Genomic DNA, 22,188 nt, shown 5'->3' on the forward strand with positions numbered 1-22,188 from the left:
CGCGGTCAGCGGCTCCCGTCGGCTGGGAACCGGGCGAAGGACCGCTTCTGTCAGCTTTCCTGGGAAGACACAGCCCTGCCAACCCGGCCCCGTGGCCAGCCGGTCCGCACGACAGAGCGAAGAAGCACCGGGAGCAACCTGCAACCCCGGCTCCCGGCGGGGGCGAGTACAAACCGGACGGGGATTATCGCTCCGACGGCACCGGGCCCGGCGGGAGCGAGGCTGAGGGCTCAGCTCCTGCTCCCTGGGAGCTGCTGGCACCGGTGCCGAGCACGCTGACAGAGTTGGCAGGTGCTATTTGATTTTTTTTTTTTAAAATCTTCACTTTTTTTATGAAAAATCGCAATTTAAGGCAGCACGTATGCGGCCAACGAGCCTGCAGATCTTGCGTGGGAATCCGAGGATGGAAGCGGAAATAGCCAGAGAAGGCATGTGCAGGCTCTTGGTGACAGCCAGTCAGCCCAGTTCAGTCACAGGCCCTTCTCCTCCTCTGGACAATCCCAAAATAAAAAGCCCACGCTGCCAAGGATGGAGCAAGTCACGGCACCACCACCCAGATGACTACAGGCCACGAGAGCCATTGCCAGGCTGGCCTTGGAGCGGGGGCAATGGGATGTAATGCCCACAGAGGGCTGCTGATCGACGCCAGTGGAGGAGGTGATCGTTTCCCCTTTCCAGCTGCACATCAATGTGCAAGATCTTCTGGCAGCAGCATCGCTAGGGTAGCCCGCTACTCCCAAAGAGGAGCAAGAACTCGTTTGTCATCTCCTCCACCTCTTCTGCTCCCCAGCCTCTCCAAGGATGAAGCAGAGGCGGGGTAGGAACCAGGGCTTTACAGAAACAGCAGCTGAATTTGAAGGATTGGGAGAGTTTTAGGTACATGTAGGTACAGCCCCCTGCCCCACAATCAGGGGTAGCGGGAAGCACAAGTGCAGAGGGGTACATTCTTCTACATGCTAAGGGGTTGGAAAATGTGTGTGGAGTTAAAAGCCGATTCCCTCTCGCCCTTCCTCTATTTCCTAGAAATCACAGGGACATTGTTAAGGTCAAGCTCAAAACCGCTCTTGCTTTGCAACTCCAGGGCCGTGGAAGGAGCCCGCAGGGAGGCGACGGACAAACACATGGGGCTGAGAGGGGAGCAATAAAGTGCAGACGGCCTCCCAGTCACTGCTGGTAAGATCTCAAGGTGACGGGAGGGGAATCAAATAAGAGAACGAGCATTTTAACAACATCAAAGTCCACCCAAAACTTTCTTGACGGGACATAGTGCAAATAGGAGAAATATTGGTCATGCTTTATAAAAGACAGGGGCTAACCTTTCAGGCTGCTTGGTGCGGGAGAAGAAAAACGTGAGGACAGTAGAGCCGAACTCAGCGTAATTCTCTGTGTCCCAGGCATTCCAGGCAAGCTGCTCCTCCTTCATGGAGGGAAGGGTCCCTTGTAGTGCTCTCTGGGAAATGACAAATTATCCAACCTATACAGTAACTAAAAAACACCCCTCTCCACTCAAGCCACACAGCTGCCCTAACTCAAATGCAGCAAAAATACCAGGAAGTTTGCCTGGAGTACCACTTCGGGATTCGGTGCACAAACAATCTTCAAGTATACGCAGCATACAGCATCCAGGGAGCAGAGAGCCTGCACCGGGCTGCCGTGGGGCGTGAGCGGGTCACCTCCGAAGAGGGACGTGACATTTTCAGTTACCCAGGGGTTCCTGCACTCTCTCGTGTGACCCCTGGACGTCGCTGCAGATATTGGTCTGCAAGATAAACACAAACACCATCTTCAGGCAACTCTGAACCCTGCAAGGACAACGCAGGAGCCTCAGCGTCACTGGATTCTGGCCCCTCGCTTATTCCTCAGAGCACGTTGGTCCTCTTCGTAACAGCAAGATCCGAGCAGGTCTTTGGCAACTCGCGGTCGGTGGAAGGCGTGGGGATGGAAAAGGTGCACGGGAAAGGGTAGAATCCTGCCGTGGATCTCCGTTACAATATTGTCACAACAGCACCTATGGGTTTCAGTGTGGAGTGAGAAAGGTTAAAGCTCGTCCTTGCTGTTGACAAGATGCTGCAGCGGACGAACCGGTATTGTGTGATCTCTCAGCAGCTGGTCCTGTGACCCTTCCTGGCTGTCAGGAGGGCTGTCGCCCAAAAAGTCTGTGGGAGTGTAATCCTCCAGCAGGCCGGCATCTACCGCGTGGCGCCGGAGCCTCTCGCTCCCCACGAGCCCTTGCATTCTCACATACCCCTGCTGGCAGAAGGGAGGCAGCTTCTGACGAGTGAAGGCAAAGAGGAAACAGGACTCTGTGGGGGAAAGGATCAAAAATCAGGCTCAAGCAGAGGTACCCTCCAGAGAAAAATTCCCATAAACTCTTGAGGACTCATTGAAAACAAAAGGCAGAGAGGGTGAGGGAAGATGACTGGAGTTTCCCACCCAGTACCCTGCCCTGGGTGGCAGCAGAGTAATTGACTTAATTCTGCAAAGCTCAGGAGATGCAGGGTGGGATCTCCAGTCTGCACTCCGAGAGGAAAAGGAGCTGGATTTGAACTTGCAGCCCTCTGGCATCTTCTTCGTACCAAAGGATCACTTCCCTCTGTGTGCCACGTGAGGTTTCTGCAGGAGGTTCCCACACCAGTCTTCAGACCAGGAAGGGAGGCAGCAGAGGCTCTTCAGCTCTCACATGCCAGCACTCCCATTTCTCATGGGAAAGCAATCCCATCATCAGTACCCGAAAAGAGATCTGGTACCTGATGGCACAAAGGAACGTTCAGATAATGGAGGAAGCAAGAAAGCTACAGCTAGAAAAGGGATAGAACCCAATGTCATACACCTTTCCCTAAATCCAGGTGTGCCTGGGGCAGTCTCTTTCTGGTAGTAAGCAAGAACAAAGGCTATTTGGGAACATACACACAGCACCGGCACTTTTTACCATCTGGGCATTGCACCAAAGAGGTGTGACTGATGGTGACACCACCACCTCGCCACAGGGAGATCTCGGCTATTTGCAGAAGAGATCGCTCCCGTCGCTTGTCCCTCACATCCCTCCTCCTCCTCCTGCCACCTCGACCCTGTGCTCAAATTACCTGCAAAGAAATTGCGCAGGTCAGTGCTAAGGCAGTTCTCCAAAAACCGCCTCAGTGGCAGGATGTGAGCGTTCGGGGCCGTCCAGTCTGTCAGAAAGTCCTCCACAATGTGATGGACGGCATCTGGGCGGGGGAGAGGCCAATCTGGGGGCCGAAGTCTCATCTCGCGCTCTGCCAAGAGAACATTAAGGGAATCTCTCAGAATCAAAATGGTATTAAAAAGAGCTCGGGGAGTGGAAAGCAGCTATGACAGCTGTTTCAGCTTTTGTCCTGACCTTTTAATCCCTACCTTACTTTCATTTGCAATCCCCTCTGCTAGCTCTGTCCTCAACAGCCCTGCCACTGCACAGCTGCCCCTTGTCCCTGCCCGCAGTACCTCCTGTCACTTCACTCCCCTTCCCCCTGGGCAAGGACTGCCAGACGGGCTGAGCCGCGTTCAAGCTTTAATGCTGCTACCCATCACGCTTCTGTCTGCGCAAGGCAGGCTGGACGCTGACCCTAGGTTTCTGGAGATGAAGATTCAGCACGCTCATTTCCCAAGGAAATCTGTTCTGAGCGTATTTGTTTGCTGGATGTAACACTCATCTTCAAACCCTTGCCTTTGGCTGCCTCTATCGCTGTGTGACCTCTCAGACCTGGGCCGGCCACATAGAGCAACTTTCTTTTGGCGATAAGCCAGCCTCATTCACTGGGACCCTGCAAAATACACGCAGGATGCCAGCCAAAGGGAAGCAACGTTCCTCTTTTTGGGAATGGGGAAATTCGCAGCAGGCCTGTTTGTTCCTAGTCTCAAATGTGAGGTCTCTGGTACAACACCCCCCCCACCCCCGCCAGCTCTTCCCGTATCAGTTTGACTGATGGAAACTTCTTGCTAACTCCCAGCTTTTTTTTCAGCTCACCCAGCGGTGGCAGATGCCCCAGAGGACAGACACAAAGGAAGTGGAGGAGAAGGGTGTACAATGTCTTCAGGTACCAGCCCCCCCTCCCCTTTGGCTCTGAAGTATCTTCATCCCTCTCCGTTTTGCTCGTATCAGATAATTAGCAGGGAGATGCAGGAAAGCTTACCTGTTGGGAGGCGTTTGTAATAATAAATAACAGGGTGCAAAAAGTTGGACTGCCAGGCATGCTGTGCCTCTCCCACAGCTCGGTTGTAGTAGAAGACATCCTTGTCAGCCCCAGAGAAATTCCTCCCATACTCCATGATGACGACAAACAGCCCATTGGGAGCCTTTCTTCCCGTCTGCGTTTCCAGCTCGGCCAGGACTCCAACCGGGTACTCTTCCAGGTATTCAAATGCTGTGGCATTCCTGTGAATTGCAACCAAAACCACCGGACTTTTCCACCAGAGAAAAGCCAGCTGGGATCTAACACCCCCTCAGCTGAGATTTAACACCTCCTCAGCTGGTTGAGGCTAAGGCCAAAGAGCCATCAGATAGTAATTATTTTTGGTCATTACAGATCTGGCCTGGGCTTGCCACAGAGCTTACAAAGGCTGCCGATACTGTCACAAGATTCCATTATTTTCCCGGATTATGGGATTCCTCTCTACATTAGCACTGCTCAAGGAAAGCTTTTCCCTGGGGACAGTAAAAGGGTACTACACCCCTGAGCCTAGAGGGAAGGTCTGGACCATTTCAGCCCTTTAAGAGAGAGAAGTAATTGGCACAATTGGGTGTACCGGCACCAGCTGCAGCAGTGGTACAGGTTTTGAGGTGGCTGTCTATGTGACAGTAATGGCAGCAACAGAACAATTTGTGCGGTGGCACCACAGGAAGCAATGGTAAAGAAAAAGGAATGAAATGATGGAGTGCAGTGCTGGGAATAATTACTCACTCACTCTCTCAGCAGTATGATGTCAGCCAGGACACTGAACATCTGGTAGAGGCCTGAGGCCTCGTTCACCCGCTTGATGATGGAATTGGTCAGCTGTGTAATAGGGTAGACTGTGGATGGCCAGGGGACACCATGGTGACGGTTTTCCAATAGGCGGTGGACTGCACGAGCTAAGACATTGAGAGAAACAAAGACAGCTTATTTAAAAATCTAAGCTTACACTTTTAAGAAATCTGATCGCTCTGCTGCGGCACACACAGATACTTGCAGGACACAATAAATAAGCTTTACAGCTCATCCCTGCTCAGGATCTCCCACCCCAAGCACTGGTAACTGCAGTGGAGATGCCCTCTGAAAGCTGATGTGATGCTAAGTGGTTGCTGAGGGGGTGGGGGGGTCCTCGGGGATATTTCATTACTTCTGAGCAGTCCTTTAATGATAAGGATGGGCACACACACATAAAGATGGAAATTCTCTCTACTGCCCAAAGCCGCTGGGTTTTAACTCCACAGCACAGACCTTTCACCCACAGCCTGTCACGAGGCAGCGCATCTGGCAGGCAGAAATCTATTGTTACATAAATAAGAGACAATGGGCAAGAGAGACACAAGACAAAACAAAGACAGACAACCAAAAACTTCAGATATGACCCCAAGTCACTTCTCCTCCACTTTAGATGATGCAGCTGCAGCTTGGCTGCGTTTTGCCGTTCTTACTGCCAGCACAAGACTAAGGGTAATCTCTTTCTAGCAGCAAGCTATGAATTTTTCCTTCGAAGGGAGGAACAATTCCCACCTCTGCCCTTTCTGTACAGCCTAGTACTCACTCGTATACCGGAATCCATGGATGAAGCCCCCAGCAGATTTCCTGAAGTCAACAGAATGGCTAGCAGTGCCAAGAACAAAGAGCCCCCGAGTGCCCCTGGACTCGTAGCTGGGTTTGATCTGAGGATACTTCTTTTTATTCCCTTTTCCCGGCATCATTCTAAGGGATCTGATGTGCAAAAGAGAAGAGCATGCTGTCAGGAAAGGCGGGGGAGGAAAAATAAAAAGGGTTTCTGATAAGGCACACATTATATTCCAGCCACTCTAAGACATTGCTTCATGCCCCCACAGCCTTCAGTGGGATTTACTACTACAGCAAGGATCTTCCAGAAGATAAGAGTGCTCATCTCAAGGTAGCTCTGGACAAGATCAAATTCCAGCTGACAGTGAATTTTGGAGACAGCGAAGGTAGCAGTACCATTTTCAACTGCAGGATGTACTAGTAGACAAACCAAGGTGGAGTGAAGGTTGCATCCTCAGGGAAAATAAGCAGACAAAACCTTTCTGTAGTGGTATGTACCTGTACCATGCTCATTCCAAAACCAGCACAAAACATTGCTAGCCTTTCTCCATCTGATCTGGCAGGTCAGGATGTTAAGTTCTAAAAGGCACAAGTTTTTCTGTGTCATCCAGGTCCCAACATTGCCATTTGCTCAGCTCTAGAGCCTGTCAGTCAGAGAGCAGCGGCACACACATTCGCACTGGGACATGGCCATAGCTGCAGGGTAAACAAAGGACTGAGCAGCACCAGGTAGCTCTGAGCACATGGAGATCCGGGCAATGCTGCCAGGAGAGGACCTGACCTTCCCTTTCCTCCCCACTCAGGCCCTTCACTCTAAACACCTGCTTCCCTGGAGATCTTGCTTCTCCCTCACCTGTTGTAGATAGAGAAGTCAAACTTCCAGCCCAGGCAGCGGATGACACGGTCATAAGGTGCGCGGGTGGCAAAATTATCCAGTTCGTCCTGTGGGAGGGTGATGGAGTCGATGCCTGCGCTGGTGTTCCTGTTCTCCATGTAGAACCGGAGCGTGATGTGCAGCTTCCCTTTGTTGTCCTTGATGATAGCCAGATCTTCCAGGTCACCCTCCAGAAGCCCATCCAGAGATTTCAGCTGATAGGTGTCCAGCAGGCCATTGTTAATTGCTCTATGAAAAAAAGGAGAATGTAAGAATGGCTAAAAGAAAGGAGGAGAGGTGGGATCCATGATTCTGTCTCAGCTGCTGAAAATGGGACACCTTCACCAGGCATCCCACACTCCCCTTCAGTGCAAAGGTTATCCCCAGAGCCTCAGGGCTCACAGGAACAGCACAGGTAACACAACCTCTCAGCTCTCCTCTGTGACTGCAAGCAAGTGAACAACTTGGGAGCTGGCACTTTTTAATGATACAGTTTCCAAGCGGACATTTTCCTGTTTCACACAGACCTTGAAGAGCTCTCATCAAGTTCCTGTGTTCAGCAACTGCAGCCTGGACTGCTTTAAACCAAGGGCCTAAAGGTAGAACACCCTATGTTTCCTCTGCCACCCCCAGGACCACGGCCTCTCCTGTGCCAGTGTGGCATATCGCCTGGGCAAGAAGCAATTCTCCTTGTTCGCACTGCAGCTGCGTTAGAAAGAGGAAAAGGAGTGGTTTCCTACCTCAGATCCCCGACGTAGTGGGTGGCCCATGAGAGGCGCACACGGGACCGGCTCACCATGTGGATGAAATTCGTGACACCCAGAATATTCTCTGCCGTCTCAAAGGCCGAGTTCCCTCGGCCCAAGATCAACACGGTTTGACCAGCAAAATCCTCCGGGCTGATGGACACGGTCTCGTAACCCTCAACATATTCTGAACCAGGAAAGTTTACCACGTTGGGGACCCATGTCCCAGTGGCGACCAACAAAGAGCTGCGAAAACAGGGATAGCACTAGCAAATGCAGGAATTACAGGAATGGGGCCATCGTTCCCTCTCATCACTCCTTCCTCCTCCCACTGTGGAAGATGGCTGTGATGTGCCCCCTGCAGCCACACTGGGTCAGCTGCACAGGTTATGGTTTCAAAAGAAACTTCTCCCCAGCTTCACCTAATGACCTGCTCCTCTCTTCCCTATCCTCAGGCCAGCAAAGACAACTAGGAGTGTCATTATATAAAGCAAAAGTCAGTGTGGGTGCTGTACATATATGTCTCCCTCCTTTGTTCATAAATGTGCAAGTACGACTCATACGTACTTACTGACAATATATATAATACTAAAGTTTCACAGGTTGATTATATTTTGCATAAAAAATTACTTTGATTTAAAATTTATGTTGCCTTTTAATGCAACAGAACAAAAGTAATTTTTAAGAGGGATAGAAAATGGTTTTGGTATTTTAAAATGTAACTCTCAGTCACAAAAACACATTAAAAACATCACTAATTGTTAATGCTAAAATTAAATACAGTAATCTTTTTATATCTCTCCAAGAACTTTTACTTGAATCTTAAGGAAATTTTTCTGACTTAGACAGAAACACCAGGCAGCCGAGGCTAGCGACTGTCTGCTGTCCCAGCCTTGCTCACACAGCTCCTGAGAGCAACTCGCTTGCAGTGCGTGGGTGTCCTGGATTGCCTTCTGTCCCCTCCAAGCTTGCCAGCCAGCACACCTCCAAGTGACAGCCAGCACGACCTGCTGTTGTAGAGCTGAGGTTCTCAGGAGAGGTGAGAAATATACTCCATATGTTCACACGAGTAACTTCTAGGTTTTTAGGAACGTAGCTCAGTGGCGGTACGGGATACACACGCGTAAGTGTGACAAGGGGAAGGGGAATTCAGGGACCAGCAGCCTCAAAGGTTTTTTTCTCCCAGTGGGCTCCCTCTGCTGCAACAGCCCCACTTTTCTCTCATTCCCCCCTGCCAGCTCTGTGCTAGCCCAGGGCTTCGGTTGGCTGGGGCATACGTCTAAGCACACCTGGGTTAACGGAGGTGAGGTGTCCCCGCACTGACTCACTCAAATTTGTAACAAAGGCAGCAGTGGCTACAACAAGTACGACCACGTTACTTTTTTTTCCACAGAGAGCAATTATCTAGTGCCAAACCAAAAGTGATTTCAAGCTCACCTATCAAGGATAGAACCTGCGGTGATGGCAATCACAGCTAGTTTGTGTCGGCCCTGCCAGCTCCTCAGCTGTCCGAGGCATAAAGTGGCTTGTGAAAGGCAATGCCTTCCCAGGAGCAGTTATTCCACCCACCCACCCCGCTGATCCCTGCAAAACGTTTTTCCCCTGTGATAGTTGTTAAAGCTCTAAGAGGCTGTGAAACCTCCATCCCTGGAGATACTCATGCCTCAACAGGGCAAGGCTCTGAGCAATGCGACATCACTGGTCCTGCTTTGGGCAGGGGGCTTGGACGAAATGACCGTTATGGGTCTCTTCCAATCTAACTTATTCTGCGCTTTTGCGACTTCAAAGACACCTGTGGAGAGCAGCATGGCTAGCCCGGGTTTGCCCATTACCTGCACTTATAGTTCTGCCTGTCCTGGTCGGTGAGGAGGAAGTAGTGGCCGTTCCAGGCCTGCGCGTTCCTCTCCAGCGTCACATGGACAATGGCCGTGTTGTACTGAACCCGCAGCTTCAGCAGGGCAGCGAAATCCTCCAGGTAACGCACCATCTCATCAGCGTCGGGGAAGAAGTCGCGGGAGTAGCGTCGGAAAAGCAGACGGCGGTCGTGGCTGAGGAGCGAATTCCAGTCGTGGCGGAGGTTGAACTCGCTGTTGGATTTGCCCGTGTACCGCTTGTTGATGCTGATGAGCTTGCGGTGGCGAGGGTAGAGGGCGAAAAAGCTGCCGGGAGAGTGGCTCCGCTCGAAGACGACGTAATCCCGGCTGGCTTGCTGGAGGAAATAGGCCGCCTGCAAACCCGAGGGGCCGGCCCCGATGATGCAGTAGTCGTGGTAGAGGAAAGCAGTGCCGCTCACCACACGCAGGCTGCCGGCGTACAAGGCCAGCCCCAGGAGCATCCCGCAGACCGCCGGGGCCATAACGGGGCCGGGACAGCCGCCCCTGTGGGGGAGAGGACCGGGGAGGTGTCACCCAGGGGCAAGCGGGCCCGGTGGGCGCAGGCCTCCCCACAAGAGACCCCCCCCCCCCCCCCCCCAGCCTAGCCAGTCCCTGCCCAGGCCTGGCCGCCATTTTGCCACCACAGCCCCTCAGGGCCCCAAGCCTGGGTGGGGATGTTGAGGCGGGGCCCTGCTCCCTACCAGCCAATAGCAAAAGGGGTCCCAGGTCTTCCAGCCAATGGGCACACAGGGTTCCCTGCCCCAGCCAATAGCAGACAGCGTGGGGCCAGCAGGTGGGAAGGCAGGGCAACACCTGTGGGACACCAGCCCCCCGCAGTACCTCTGCGCCCCAACAACCAATGGGAAAGGAGGCGCAAGCCCATCGGCCAATGGGAGATGGGGTGCCACGCGTTGCCCTCACTCCCCCGCCAATAGGGACCGGTCTCGGCCTCGATGTTCTCTCTCTCTCTCTCTCCCCACCCCCCCCCCCCCCAGCCCAATGGCGTGCGGGGCGTGGCCGCCACCCGCGAGGCGCCGCACGTGAGGCGCGGGCCCGCCGGCCCCGTCCCGCCAACGGCCGCACCTGCAGCATAGAGCTCGCGCCGCTCCTCCCGCGCCGCCGGTGGAAGAGGGGGCGGGGGGGAGGGGGGAGGAGCGAGCAGGGCCGCCCGCCGAGCCACCACCCCGCGTCACATGACAACGGCGCCGCCGCTTCCCGCCGCCCGCACCGTACCACGTGTCTGGGGGAGGGTGGTGGGCGGGGCTGCGCTCTTAAAGGGGCAGGCGGGCAGAGCCGCACAGCGGCTCCAGCAGGTTCTCCCGCCCCCGGGGCCGGGTACCCGTAACCCTCCCCCAGGCACAAACGACATCGCGCCGCTGAGCAAAAGTGACTTTATTGGGCTTTCTCCACCTCCCCCCCGACCCCCTTCAAGATTTCTCTGCAGAAGAGGCGGGTGCGAAGGCGCAGCTCGGCCCGCGGGGTTCAGCTCTCCTCCTCTGCAAGAGAAGAGAAACAGGAATGGAGTTAGTGGAGTGCGGCTGGGGAAAGAAAACCACCCCAAACCCACCCAAATAATCCCTCTCTGTCAAGGAAATGCCACAAAGAATGAGAAAAAAAAACCAAGCTTGCCACCTCACTGTACCTGTCCCCCCCCACCTACAGACCTGTCCATCAGCCAAGACCACACATGTGTCATTTGGAATTACACAAATTATATTCCAGAGCAAATTACGCAACGACCTAAAATTCCCATAAAACCCAGAGCAGCCAGGCTAAGCTTACAGCCTAAAAAAAAAAAAAAAAAAAAAAAAAAGCTGGAAGGTGTTTTCCCTATCACAGAAGCAAGAGCTCCAAGGTCCCAGCGGTTTCCCACTGTTGACAGAGCACATGCAGGTCACGCGTCGGGGAGCGCAGACGGTTTTCGGCAGCAAAGCAAAGGCAGCGGTTCTCCGCTGCGGCACCACCAACCCTCCGAACCCCGCGACTGACCGACTAGCGATCGCTCCACTCCAACAGTCACTTGGTAAAAGCCTTCACCGAGTTACCTCAGTCAGGCTAGGTCCCCACGCATTTTAAATATGTCTTAATCTTATAGTCATTCCCGTTTCTAAAACTGTAGTACAAAAAAATACCCCAGTACCAATAGAAATCGGCACCCACCCACTCCCCCAAATCCTGGGGCCGTTGAACGAAGGGCTCCTTGGCAGGCTTCGTTTTCCCAGTCGGTGCTCTGGACCTGGGTCCTCTCCCCCACCCCTGCTAAAATCAGTCCTGGCTCAGTATCCATACAGAGGCACAACATCCGCATTTCCAACTCTCCGCTCGGTTTGCTTCCGCGTTACTCCCAGCGTCACCCACGCCTTTTCCACCACCGAGCGCCCATCCTCGGGACCACGCATCCTCCAGCCTCGCTCCCCTCTTGTCATTGCACTAGTCAGATCTCACTCTTTAGATCTGGTTTTTATCATCCGGACCAGCAGAAGAATGAAAAGCATAAATCACCATGTATGCTACGAACCTTCCTCTTCCTCTTCTTCCTCCTCATCCTCCTCATCTTCATCAGAGCTGAAGGTGCCGTCAGGCAAGCTGTAGATCCGGATCACCTGCTTGTTGGGGTCCTTGAGGATGAGATACTTCCCCTCATCCAGCTTCATGCAGATGTCGATGACACATCGCAGGATGCCCCAGGCGTTCTCTATGCTGAGGTTAATCTGGCTGGCAAACTCATTTGGCTTGAACTGCTGCGTGCCCAGGATCACGTGGCGGGCAGAGTCCTTCACGTGGTAACGAGATACATACCTAGGGGGGCAAGGAGAAACCACAGGGGTGTCAGGAGGTTAAGCCCAGCCAGCAGAAGAACAACTCCAAGAAAAGCAGCGTGATCATCTTAGTTTTGTTTGCTGGGCTGAAAAATCCAACACTGAAAGCTAAGAGGACCTCCTGGCTACAAGCTGTCAATCATTAATGTACCTGGAATCCTTCCACCACCCCAAATCAGATGGGATGCTATGAACGATACAGGTTAGTCCCACAGATAAAAATTAAGCGACAGCATGATTAGCTGGGAGTTTGGAATTAAACAGATGCAAATGCATCAGTCCCACACCCAAGGACGGAACCTGGGATTGCAGAACCACCAGAACCGAGTTAGCAAATGCCTCTTGTTCATTATCGACCGCACAGGCGTAACTGATTTTAAGCCGACAGTTCAAAAAGGGCTGTGGTCATACCTCCCCTTCACCCAATTTCTCAGTAACAGGGCACCAAGCATCTCAAATCAAATTCCTGACAGGTAGCACAGTCACTGCATTTATTTCCCTTGTTGGCAATCTCAGCAAACAGGCCGAGAGCGCTGTGGAGGCCACCTGCCTGTCACATGCTGAGGTCTCACAAGGTCAGTCATGATGGGGGGGACATCAGCCAGATGCTGAGGGGATGCAGCTTACACCAAGGCTGGTGTGCTCATCGCAAGCTTTCCCCTCTTGGCCACTCAAAATGCGGGGTGATTTTATGGTTACTCATTCTACAAGTGGTTTGCTTTGACATATACTGGGTTAAATCATGGAAAATGCACCTGAAAGATGTTTGGTGTGAAAATGCCATCTTACCCGAGTTTAAGATATTCTGATCCAGCCAGCAGTGCGCAACATGTCCAGCGAGCTAATTTATAGCTGTTGTTTTTCAGCTCGGTGGCAATCACAGCTCCTCTCTGAGAGTCAAGCTTCTGGCGCCAATCTACTCCATTGCAATACTGAGGGGAGAATCAAAACGAGGGTCAACCCAACAAGCCAGCAGCAGTCATCTCTTCAGCCATCCTGACATCACGCAGGGAAGTTCCTTCTGTCTACCTTACAATCCCATAAAAGGGAACGCGAACAGCAACCTACAGGGAAAGCCCTTGCACCGGAAAGGGAGAAGGGCAAAGAGTGGGGACTGGCCAACGTTTGCGGCACTGGTTAGGAAGAGAAGTTTGTGAGGGAAGAGTTCACGAAGGAAGCATGGGAACAGACTGGCTACTGTACTAGACACCTGGGGACAAGAGGGTTCAAACCAGCTACCCTGCATCTGGGGGAGAATCCCATCAGCACGGCTTGTCCACCAAAGTTATGCTCCTTTGGTGGAAGGTAAGCACCCGGGGAACACCGCCAGATGTTTGTCTCATCTTGCCTGCTGTACCTGGCATGTCAGGCAGCAGTGAAGCAGTTAGAGCTAGCTTTGGGATCTCGTTCTTCCTCACCCTGGAATCCCACTCGTTCAGTGTTTTGATGTTGATGAATGACACTTCTCCATTAGCTCCTGTCATCACTCCGTCATGTTCACAGCGGACAATGAGATCTATATCATCTCCCAGCTTCCACCTTCGGTATCTGCCAACAAACAATCCAGCTGGTTATTTCTGACCCTTGTTCTCTTCCAGATCCATGCAAGCCCTCAGCAAAATCCTTTCCCCCCTCTATCAGGTCACTGTGAGGATGTCCAGGAATGCCTCTCACGGTGAAGCTTCTATCAATAAGACTCCTAACTTGTTTTGCCTCTGTATAACCCTGACATCCTGCCCCCCTGCCAAACCTGGGCATCAGAGAGGTCAACATACCTGTATGCAACAGAGGCTACTTCATTTTTATCCATGTCGTCCTCCACGAAGGGATTTGGGTTGGGAAACTTGTATTTCTCCTTTCCCTACAGAAGAAAACGGAAGGGCAATGTTAGGAGACGAAACCTGAGAGAGCTCTCCCCCACTGGACAAATATTCTCTTATAGCACCAGTAGCTAATTTCCCTTATGTAGAAAACCACTAAAATATTAAAAGACAGCTGATGAGAAGCCTCATCTTCATGTTAGTCACTTTGCTGTAAGCGGTACTCCTACTGGCACTTCAGCTTCACAAAGTGTACTCGAAGCCTGCCTGCTTCACCAACAGGAGTGGGATTGCTTCTTTGCGGAATAAAGGTGAAAATCTTTCAACAACAAAGTCACACTGCTCACAAGAAGTAATCCCACCTCTTCCAAAACCGAAAGAACATCAGTGCAACATACTTCTGTCAACTGAAACGCTTCTATGCTGTAGTAAAGCAGCCTTAGTGATGTCTCTTCCTGAGACTCTGAAACACAGACCCTACCACCCAGCACTGCTCGACCTTACCATCCTCAGACACTGCTGGGAGAAGTTATGATTGATGTAGGTAGCTTCCATGGCAAGGTTGCGTGGAGAATTAAAGGAGTTGCCCTCTTCCTGGGGGGGCTCATTGGCTGTTTCACTCACTGTCAGGAGGTCTGGGAAGAAAACCAGACGCAAGTGGTTATACCTGGGGGAGTAACCACGTCAGCTTCAGTGAGTCTCTAGCCCCACAGTTCAGCAGATCAATACTGAAGTTACGCTCACAGCTAGCAAGTGTACTGCAGCAATCGGGTTGTTCCATGGGTCTCAGTCTTCTGACACCGAGACATAAAATAAACTCAAAAAAGAGTAAAGAAAATCAGACCCTTTACCTACTGTAACAGAAATTTCTTTAAGGACTTTTCCTCACCAAAATCTGAATTGTCCCTCTTGTCAAAGAAAAGCTTGGATCCAACTCTCTGGACAATGATGTCCCAGGAATAGACAGAGCGAGTGCAGCTCATCAGTGTGGCCAGGATGGCATCTGTGGCAAACACATTCCCTTGGGTCTTGGCCAGCTACAGATAAAGGAGGAGAAGAAAAACTGTTTCAGCAACAAGAACAGACACCCTTTCCCTTCCCCAGCCAGTACAAGAAGCGTTAGCAAACCAGACTATTAATTTCTTCTCCCATGGTGAGAAAGCTAGACTGGTAGGTACACCACCGATTGTTAGACAAAGTGTGAGGTACTACCCAGCAATCCAGGCCCACCCTCACCTAAACAAGGAAAAACTAAGAAACTACTATTACAAAAAGTTAATTCTGTTGGGAAAAGGCATGGCTCCTTATTGCCAATCGGGTCACAGAGAGAAATCTCCAAGCCTTCCTCATCTCCAAAAGCAGAAACCTCAAGAAACAGGTCTCCGACATGGAAGTTTCTTTCCCAACACAGCTCAAGTACCAGTCTGCTTGCCCTTCCAGAATTACAGCTTTTCCTTGGCCAGCATTCCTAGTTTGGCATTAACCTAGCTCTGCCTTGGACATAAGAAAAATAACTATACCAGCTAATGTTTCTTCTCCTCTGCAAGCTTAGGGATCTGGAATTTTTCTGCCCTTAACTTTGGTCTGATGGCAACAGCTGGTCTCTAACAACAGCATGCACTAAGAAATAACACTATTGGGTTTTACAAACCAGTAAACACACCTTTCGGATAACTGGGTCATCAGTAGTAGTGACGGTATGGAAGATGCGCTTAATACTCCTCAGTAGCTTCTCATTCCTTGTTGTAATGCGGTCAAAGGCTTTGTCATAGTACTCTAGGGCTCCACAGCACTCTCTGCAGAGATAAGAGAACCATCTCGATACCCTCCCTACAGCGACCACCACCCATGAATCACAGGGAACTGAGGGGCCTGTTGGGTGTTCCACTATCTTCCCCTCCTTTGGGTACCTCAAGGAGAACATTGGGACCAGGTCAGGAGGCCCTTGCCTTCCTGCCTTCCAAAAATCTGGTCAGTTCAGGCAGCAAGCAAACAGCTATCTTAGGAACTCACATGTCCTGTGGCTCCGACACCTCCAGGTAGCGCATCTTCATCAGCCGAGGGAAATCCATCTCTTCTTTCACCTCCCAATCACTGCGAACTTCAACAGAGGAGTCACGAGGCTTCTGCTGTGCGGCCAGAGGTAGGACAGATAGAGAGAGAAACAGAGACGCAGCACATCAGGATTTGTGCAAGAACAGCTGCCCCGTAAGCGCAGCCAGAAAAACCAAACCATCACAGGGGGCAGAAAGCTTGCTAGTTTACCTGTGATTTTTGGTCCCATTTCTGCCTCACTCCAAACTGCTTCTGAAACTTCTTTTGTAGGCGTAAACGATCTCTAAAATGAGAAATATGAGAAAAGCCATGAAGAGAAGTTCTTGAGTCCTAGACGCCACAACCATTCCTATGCTTCCAAATTACCATCAGAGGAGCAATGCTTTTAGGCACTGAGCTGCTGAAACACTTATTGAGCTGTTGATCAAGATGCTCAAGGCATTAAAAGCTCTGTTCTTTACTCTTCAAATATATTCATCTCTAAATATTGCAGCGCAGTTTTCAGAAGTTTAAAATGCTGTATTTACTTTCTAAATATGATTAAAAAATTCCCCTAAATTCTTAGATAGCTGTTTGAAGTCCATGCTTGTAACTATCGCTGACATCAGCAGAATGTCGGGCTTGAAAAGTCCTGAAATTCCTCTTTGCTGACTGTTCACTCTAGTGGGTTCTGTTACAGTAACTTCCTAAATTTATCAACAGTCTGCTCACGGACTCCAACCCAAGTACAGTACGCTTATGTCTGCAGTCCCACCTCTCCTTCTGCTTGGCACTCTTCGGCAGCGTCTGCATGCTGAACTGCAGCATGTTCCGACGGTCCTTGTCTCTCCGGAGGTTCCTCTGCAGAAATAAAGGAAAGAAAACAAGAATATTTTAGTTGCAAAATAATTCTGTGCTGCTGAGGCTCTCCTTTGAGCCCGTTTCTGAAAAGACATTACCTGTGCAAATCGCATACGATTCCTCTGGTACGCTGTTTTCTGCGTTCGTGCTGTATCCACCAGTTGGAAGCTAGTCTCATCCTCCTCGTGGAAATAGGCATATTGACTTCCGCCACCAAACTGCGATGAGTACTTGTCTGGAAATAAAACAAAGCATCTTGACACCAAGCTTCTAGGAAAAAACCCTGACACTTTGCCCCTTTATCCCCTGGAATTGCCTCCAACTGCCTTCACCTAAGTCTGATGCACAAATCGGCACTCCTGCCTTACGCCAGCATATTTTCTCCCCCCTCCAAGCCTCTCCCTGAGAAGCCCCAGTCATGAGGCAGTACAAAAATCAGGAGTAAGCCCTAAGGACAGGGAGAGCTCTCCCAAGCGTGAGGCACACTTCCTCATTTAAGCAGCCTCTCTTGCTGAGGTGCACAGGTAACCACCAGAGTGGGTGTGAGCCATGAAAGCAGGAATGACACTCGAAGAAAACTTTGTAGGAAATAAACCACGGGAGCAGCCACCACACAACACGTACTCGTATATCTTTTATCTTGATATGTGGCTCCTGTCCAATCAGCCACCTAAGGACAAGCATAAACAGTCAAAATGAGCAAGTCAAATGTGACATCTCCCCCCCCAGCTCTGACTTTATTTATGCAGGACTTCAAGAAGGTGGAAGCAAACACCGCCATACGCTCCAGAACTAATCTTTTCAACTCCCACCTCCGCTCCCCAGCCCTGCTAATCGTTCACAACTGTGCTATGTGTCAGGACGCACTACGAAGGGTGTCAAATGAGCAGCCACAGGAGTAAGAAGCAAGAACCGGCAGCAGCGCGCAGAAGGCACACAGGGCTCGTTCGGCAGCAGCCCAACGTGCTGTGGCACGACAGAGGTACCTTTCCCAGGCGGTCTCCTTTGCTGAAGGGCTGGTAGGGCATGTCCCTGAACTGCTCGGGCACAGCACATGGGCCCCAACCGGAGGGGTTGTCCTGGATCACGGGTGTCACAAACTTCGCCATTTTTTTAAACTTCTAGAGAGAAGAAAAAGCCAAAAAAAAACCCCCAAAACAAGAAGCCAAACCAAACCCTCAGCTGCCGCACGCCGTGACACCCGCTGCAGTTGGGTCACCGGGGACCGCGGCCTTGTCCCGGCAAAGACCAAGGCGCGGTGCCACCGTGAGGGGAAAGCGGGGAGGCCACCTCTGCCCGCCGGGCCCGTACCGAGTGGATCGGCCGCGGCTGGGACGGGGAGACCCGTGTGTAGGGGGAGGGACGGGGAGCCGGCCCCCACCGGAACCGATGGCAGCGCCGGGGCGGGGCCGGGGGTCCCGATACCCGCGGGAAGGAGGCGGTAAGGACCGGAGGACGGCCCCAGCACCCCCCCTTACCTGCGGGGCCCCGTCACGGCGCCGATGGCAGCGGATGATGATGAGGATGATGAGGCGGCGGCGGCAGCGGGCGAGAAAAGAGGCCTCACACAGCCCCGGCCCGCCCTTTCTGCGTCAGCGCCGCGCGACAGCGGTGCCGCCAAGCGCCGCCGTCGTAAAATTAGAAAGGGGACCCCCCCCCCCCCCCCAACCAACCCCACCCGACAACCAAACCGCAAAGAAGGGGAGCGCGGCTGCCGTAAAGCGTCCCCCGCCCGCAGGGTGCGCAGTACGTTACGACCATAGAGGTGCAGGAGGGTCGGGCTAGAAAAGCCGCGGTGCTCGGCGGGTGGATGCGAGCGTCTCTATGATCCATTCCGCCGGCGGACCGCCGGGCCGGGCCTGGGATGGCGGCGGTGCCCGTGGCCGTGTCTCCTTCTCCGGTCACGCCATCCGTGGCCGCCGGAGTTTCTTTCCGTGTTCGGTTTACGTGGGCGAGGCCGTTGGAACCGCCTGTCCCTGCTGCTGAGGGCCCGCGGGTGGCGGCCCGGCGGGGAGGGCGCGGGGGCCCACGCAGGCCGTGAGGGTGTGTGTCCCGTCTGTCTGTCTGTCTGTCGTGTGTCTCCCCCTTTATTGTGCCTTCTGTCGTGACAGTATCATTTCCTGACAATTCGCTCCCTCTTAATGAGCGCTTGGTACCAAAACCGCGTAGGAGTGGGAAGAGAGTGACGTTAATGATAGTTAATTTGCTCTGTTGATTGAAAAGCTTGGGTTCGGCTTTTGAGTAGAAAAGCTGGGGGTGACACATGACAAAACCATTTACTTTGCACCCGGCTGTCACAAAGAGGAAGAAAACAGTGTTTTCTGCGCCTGCTGAAAGCACGGCAGCTCAAACAAACGACGGCGAGGTGTTGGAAACATCTTCTCCAGTGGTAATGATTAAACTTTCTAGAAATGTGGAGCTTCTCTTAGCAGAAGTATTTAAGCCCATGGTAGGCAAATGTCTGTTGGGAATGGTTTTGGTGTAAATGACTCGCCCGACGGCAACGGGATGGGATAAGTTGTTTTAACAAATTTCCTCCTCCCGTCTATCCTCTACTCTTATGAAGGTAAATTGGGCTTCGCGACCACACAAAGGACAGCCCAATCTCAAGAATATTTTTTTTTTCCTTTGGAAGAACTTAAATTCGAATTACATGGCCTAAAATCGTGTATTGGAAGAATGCTGATCCTCAGCTTAGTCAAATGATGGTTTCAACTATTAGCATGCAGTCCCCGTCTAGTTGTGCCAGGTTGCTCTACAGACATGATATGGAGTTACTGTAAAGTCTGGCAGGTAAATTCCTGTTTTGACAGATAAAAATGGAGATGGAAGTTAAGAGATTTATGGCTTTGATAGAGAACAGACTTACAGGGCTCTGGACAAGGCGTCTATCAATAAAGCCATGTGTCAGGACAGGAAACATGACTTAATGCTATGCCTCTTAATTTTCTCACACGCACACAGCCTCCTGAAATAAAAATATATTCCAAACTCTGCAATGGTTTTGTAGAAAAGCAAGTACTTTTCAGGTAGTAGTTGCATGATCATTCAACTGACTTTGCGTTTAGAGGTTGTTACAAAACACTTGTCTTACTCTGAGAGGTAAAGATGTGCAAAGAATGAGAATTGCAGTTGCCCTTGCTGTATTCGCAGTGTGGTATTCAAGGTCTTTGCATTGTCCCTGATGGTTTTCCTTGTCCTGCTGGAGGGGAGACCTGGGGCTGGAAGTTAGGATTCAGCCCTGCGGCCTCTCTAGACCATGAACCAGCAATTTAATACAGCATGTGTCTCAGATCCCTGTCTCTATAATTGGCATAGTATTTCTTCGCAGGGAGTGAGGGCAATAAATCATTAAATCTCAGACGTTCACATGCCAGAGTGATTGAAATTTTCTCTACCCCTAAAAAGAGCAGGATCCAGTTTACACATCTCTTCAGCTAAAAACTAACTCTTTAGAGAATTTTACTGGGTATCTTTTACCTAAGAAGAGTCTAGATCAATATTTTCCAGGCAGAGAGGTGTGCATTTTCTTCTTTATTTACCGCTTGTAATTCCTCCTTGGGAAAGAATCGAAGCCGCAGCAGTCTTTGCTTTGCCAAGACACCCTGCCATTAATCAGAAGTGGGATTATTAAAGCACTTTTCCCCGCTAGCGAAAAAACCCACTTATAGAAATACAGTTTATAAAATACAATTTGTAACTGTCTCACCTAAACAGCCTTTTTGGAGACAAACACCATTAGTGCTGGAACTGCCTCGCTGGTTGCTGGCGGTGGCTCAGTGCGATCACAGCTCCAGGTGACCCCCACAGTGCCCATCGCTCGCCCTCCCGAGGCAGGGCAACGAGCTCAGAGGGGCTGACTGCTTAGGAGATGGTGATAAAAAGACCAAGAAGTTCTGAAGAGAAAACTAGACTAAGGAGTGAATGAAGAGAAGCAATGACAAATGGACTGATAAACCAAAATCCCATCCTTTCCATGGCTTCCTCTTTGCTCCTGAGCCTGCATGAGGTGCTTACAAGAGGATGTAATGCTGCTACTGTCTCCCAGAGACGTTGGACCATGTGCAATTTGGGCTTAGCCCATCAAACTACCTTTTCTGGGGACAGAGTTGGGTATAGGAATGGGTTGGAGGAAAGGGTATGAGTAGGGAGTGCCCGGGGCGGGATAAATGGTCCCCTGGGCACGGACATAACTTTCCAGTTTCTTATCAAGGGGAAGAAAGGTTCTAAGAAAAAAATCCAGTCTTGAAGCAGGTGAGATTTGCTGCCACATTTAGGTCAAATTTACTCAAGAGGGGAGGGAGCGGGTCTGTCTCGCATTCTGCTTCACGCCAGGCACCGCACCTCCCGTCTCCTGTGCCGTGCTGCGACTCTTGTCCCGTCTTGCTGGCCCCGCATACCGCTGCCCGGCCTCCAGCCTTCGTTAAAGGCACGTGAGATACGTCGTTTCCCGGAAAAGTACTCAAAATACACTTGCTTGCAATCATTTGATCCTTGATCCATAATTTCAGTTCATCAGTTAATTAATCACTTAATCAGTTAATAAGGCTAATCACTCCTCCCTGGAAGACGCTCGTGAGAACAGCCAGGATAAATTGCTCGCATCTGGTTTTCTGTTCTTGTCTTCCACTTCTCTGGTTTTGGGCTCTGTGCTGGTGTTAGCAGATCCATAAAAGAGGGGCTCGTTCCAGTCCAAAGCCTTCACCACCATCAGCCTCCACCATGGTTTGGGGTTTGTTGGAGAGCTGTTGCTGTGAGCTGGCTCCGCGTTGAGCAGCAGCCTCCTCCTCCTGAGTGATGACAAGATGCAGCTCAGGCAGTGTTCCCAGAGGTTTGACAGGTTTAGATGAAGGAAAGCAAGTCTGAGTGCCCAACCCGTTAGGGACCTTTCCTTAGAAAATAGATCACCTCTGCCTTGGCTGAAGATGCCTTGGAAAGCCTTAAAACAGGGGTTGCTTTCCAGCTTGGGTGACTGTACTTCCACTCAGAGAGGCAGCTGAGGATTGGAAGACTAATGTTCACATTAAAACACTATTTTCCAGCAGTTTCTTTTCTCACTCTTATAACAAATGCATCAAAAATAGCCAGCTGGGTTCGTTTTCCTCACTAAACAACAAACACACCGTATGCCTATGCCATATGCTTAGTCTCTGCTGCCCTGCGCCTCTTGACAAACCCAGAAACCAAAGGAAATAGTCTTCAGCCTTAACGCCTTCCTCCGGCGGAGACACCTGATGTTTACACACCTCTTCAGGTCAGACTCTTCTTCCGAAGTCATCGTCATCGTCTTTAAAGCAGCAAAACTCACTGCTGGCTCCTGGGCTCTCATTGCAAGCAACCTTGGCCGTATGTGAACTGGCTCCTGCCACAGGCCGGTGTTCACAGGCTGGGAAGCCCT

At 51.3% G+C, this 22,188-nt stretch overlaps 2 protein-coding genes across 5 annotated transcripts; both read right to left on the bottom strand.

Annotated features, from left to right (window-relative positions):
* Positions 1-147: 147 nt before the first annotated feature.
* FOXRED2 (FAD dependent oxidoreductase domain containing 2) lies at positions 148-10,439 on the bottom strand. Its single transcript, XM_049822359.1, has 9 exons — positions 10,340-10,439; positions 9,215-9,760; positions 7,377-7,628; positions 6,616-6,885; positions 5,743-5,909; positions 4,921-5,086; positions 4,149-4,390; positions 3,084-3,254; positions 148-2,303 (listed from the first exon to the last, which is right to left on the bottom strand). Exons 2-9 carry the CDS (start codon positions 9,736-9,738, stop codon positions 2,038-2,040), a joined length of 2,058 nt encoding a protein of 685 aa, XP_049678316.1. The 5' UTR covers positions 9,739-9,760; positions 10,340-10,439; the 3' UTR covers positions 148-2,037.
* Positions 10,440-10,632: 193 nt separating this feature from the next.
* On the bottom strand, positions 10,633-18,401 carry EIF3D (eukaryotic translation initiation factor 3 subunit D). Of its 4 annotated transcripts, none has more exons than XM_049822155.1 (16): positions 18,269-18,401; positions 17,777-17,911; positions 17,415-17,460; positions 16,889-17,025; positions 16,705-16,790; positions 16,161-16,233; positions 15,909-16,021; positions 15,559-15,691; positions 14,785-14,932; positions 14,400-14,530; positions 13,851-13,936; positions 13,494-13,623; positions 12,865-13,007; positions 11,775-12,055; positions 11,417-11,515; positions 10,633-10,752 (listed from the first exon to the last, which is right to left on the bottom strand). In XM_049822155.1, exons 2-16 carry the CDS (start codon positions 17,897-17,899, stop codon positions 10,739-10,741), a joined length of 1,743 nt encoding a protein of 580 aa, XP_049678112.1. In that variant the 5' UTR covers positions 17,900-17,911; positions 18,269-18,401; the 3' UTR covers positions 10,633-10,738. The 4 variants fall into 4 exon arrangements, with proteins under 4 accessions (XP_049678112.1, XP_049678113.1, XP_049678111.1 ...); XM_049822156.1 differs by having other exon boundaries at positions 11,417-11,512; positions 15,909-16,024; XM_049822154.1 differs by having other exon boundaries at positions 15,909-16,024.
* Between the last annotated feature and the right edge of the window lie 3,787 nt (positions 18,402-22,188).

The sequence above is a fragment of the Accipiter gentilis genome, chromosome 18, assembly GCF_929443795.1.
Source record: "Accipiter gentilis chromosome 18, bAccGen1.1, whole genome shotgun sequence".
NCBI lineage: Eukaryota > Metazoa > Chordata > Aves > Accipitriformes > Accipitridae > Astur > Astur gentilis.

Excerpts from the sequence above, each read along its gene's own strand:
- EIF3D (XM_049822154.1), bottom strand. The coding sequence starts at position 17,899 with ATGGCGAAGTTTGTGACACCCGTGATCCAGGACAACCCCTCCGGTTGG. Across the intron at positions 17,461-17,776 it reads AAGGAGACCGCCTGGGAAAG|GTGGCTGATTGGACAGGAGC; the intron begins GTACCTCTGTCG and ends GCTTGTCCTTAG. Across the intron at positions 15,692-15,908 it reads GTGTCGGAGCCACAGGACAT|AGAGTGCTGTGGAGCCCTAG; the intron begins GTGAGTTCCTAA and ends TTATCTCTGCAG.
- FOXRED2 (XM_049822359.1), bottom strand. The coding sequence starts at position 9,738 with ATGGCCCCGGCGGTCTGCGGGATGCTCCTGGGGCTGGCCTTGTACGCC. Across the intron at positions 6,886-7,376 it reads CACTACGTCGGGGATCTGAG|AGCAATTAACAATGGCCTGC; the intron begins GTAGGAAACCAC and ends TTTTTTTCATAG. Across the intron at positions 5,087-5,742 it reads CCATGGATTCCGGTATACGA|CTCGTGCAGTCCACCGCCTA; the intron begins GTGAGTACTAGG and ends TCAATGTCTTAG.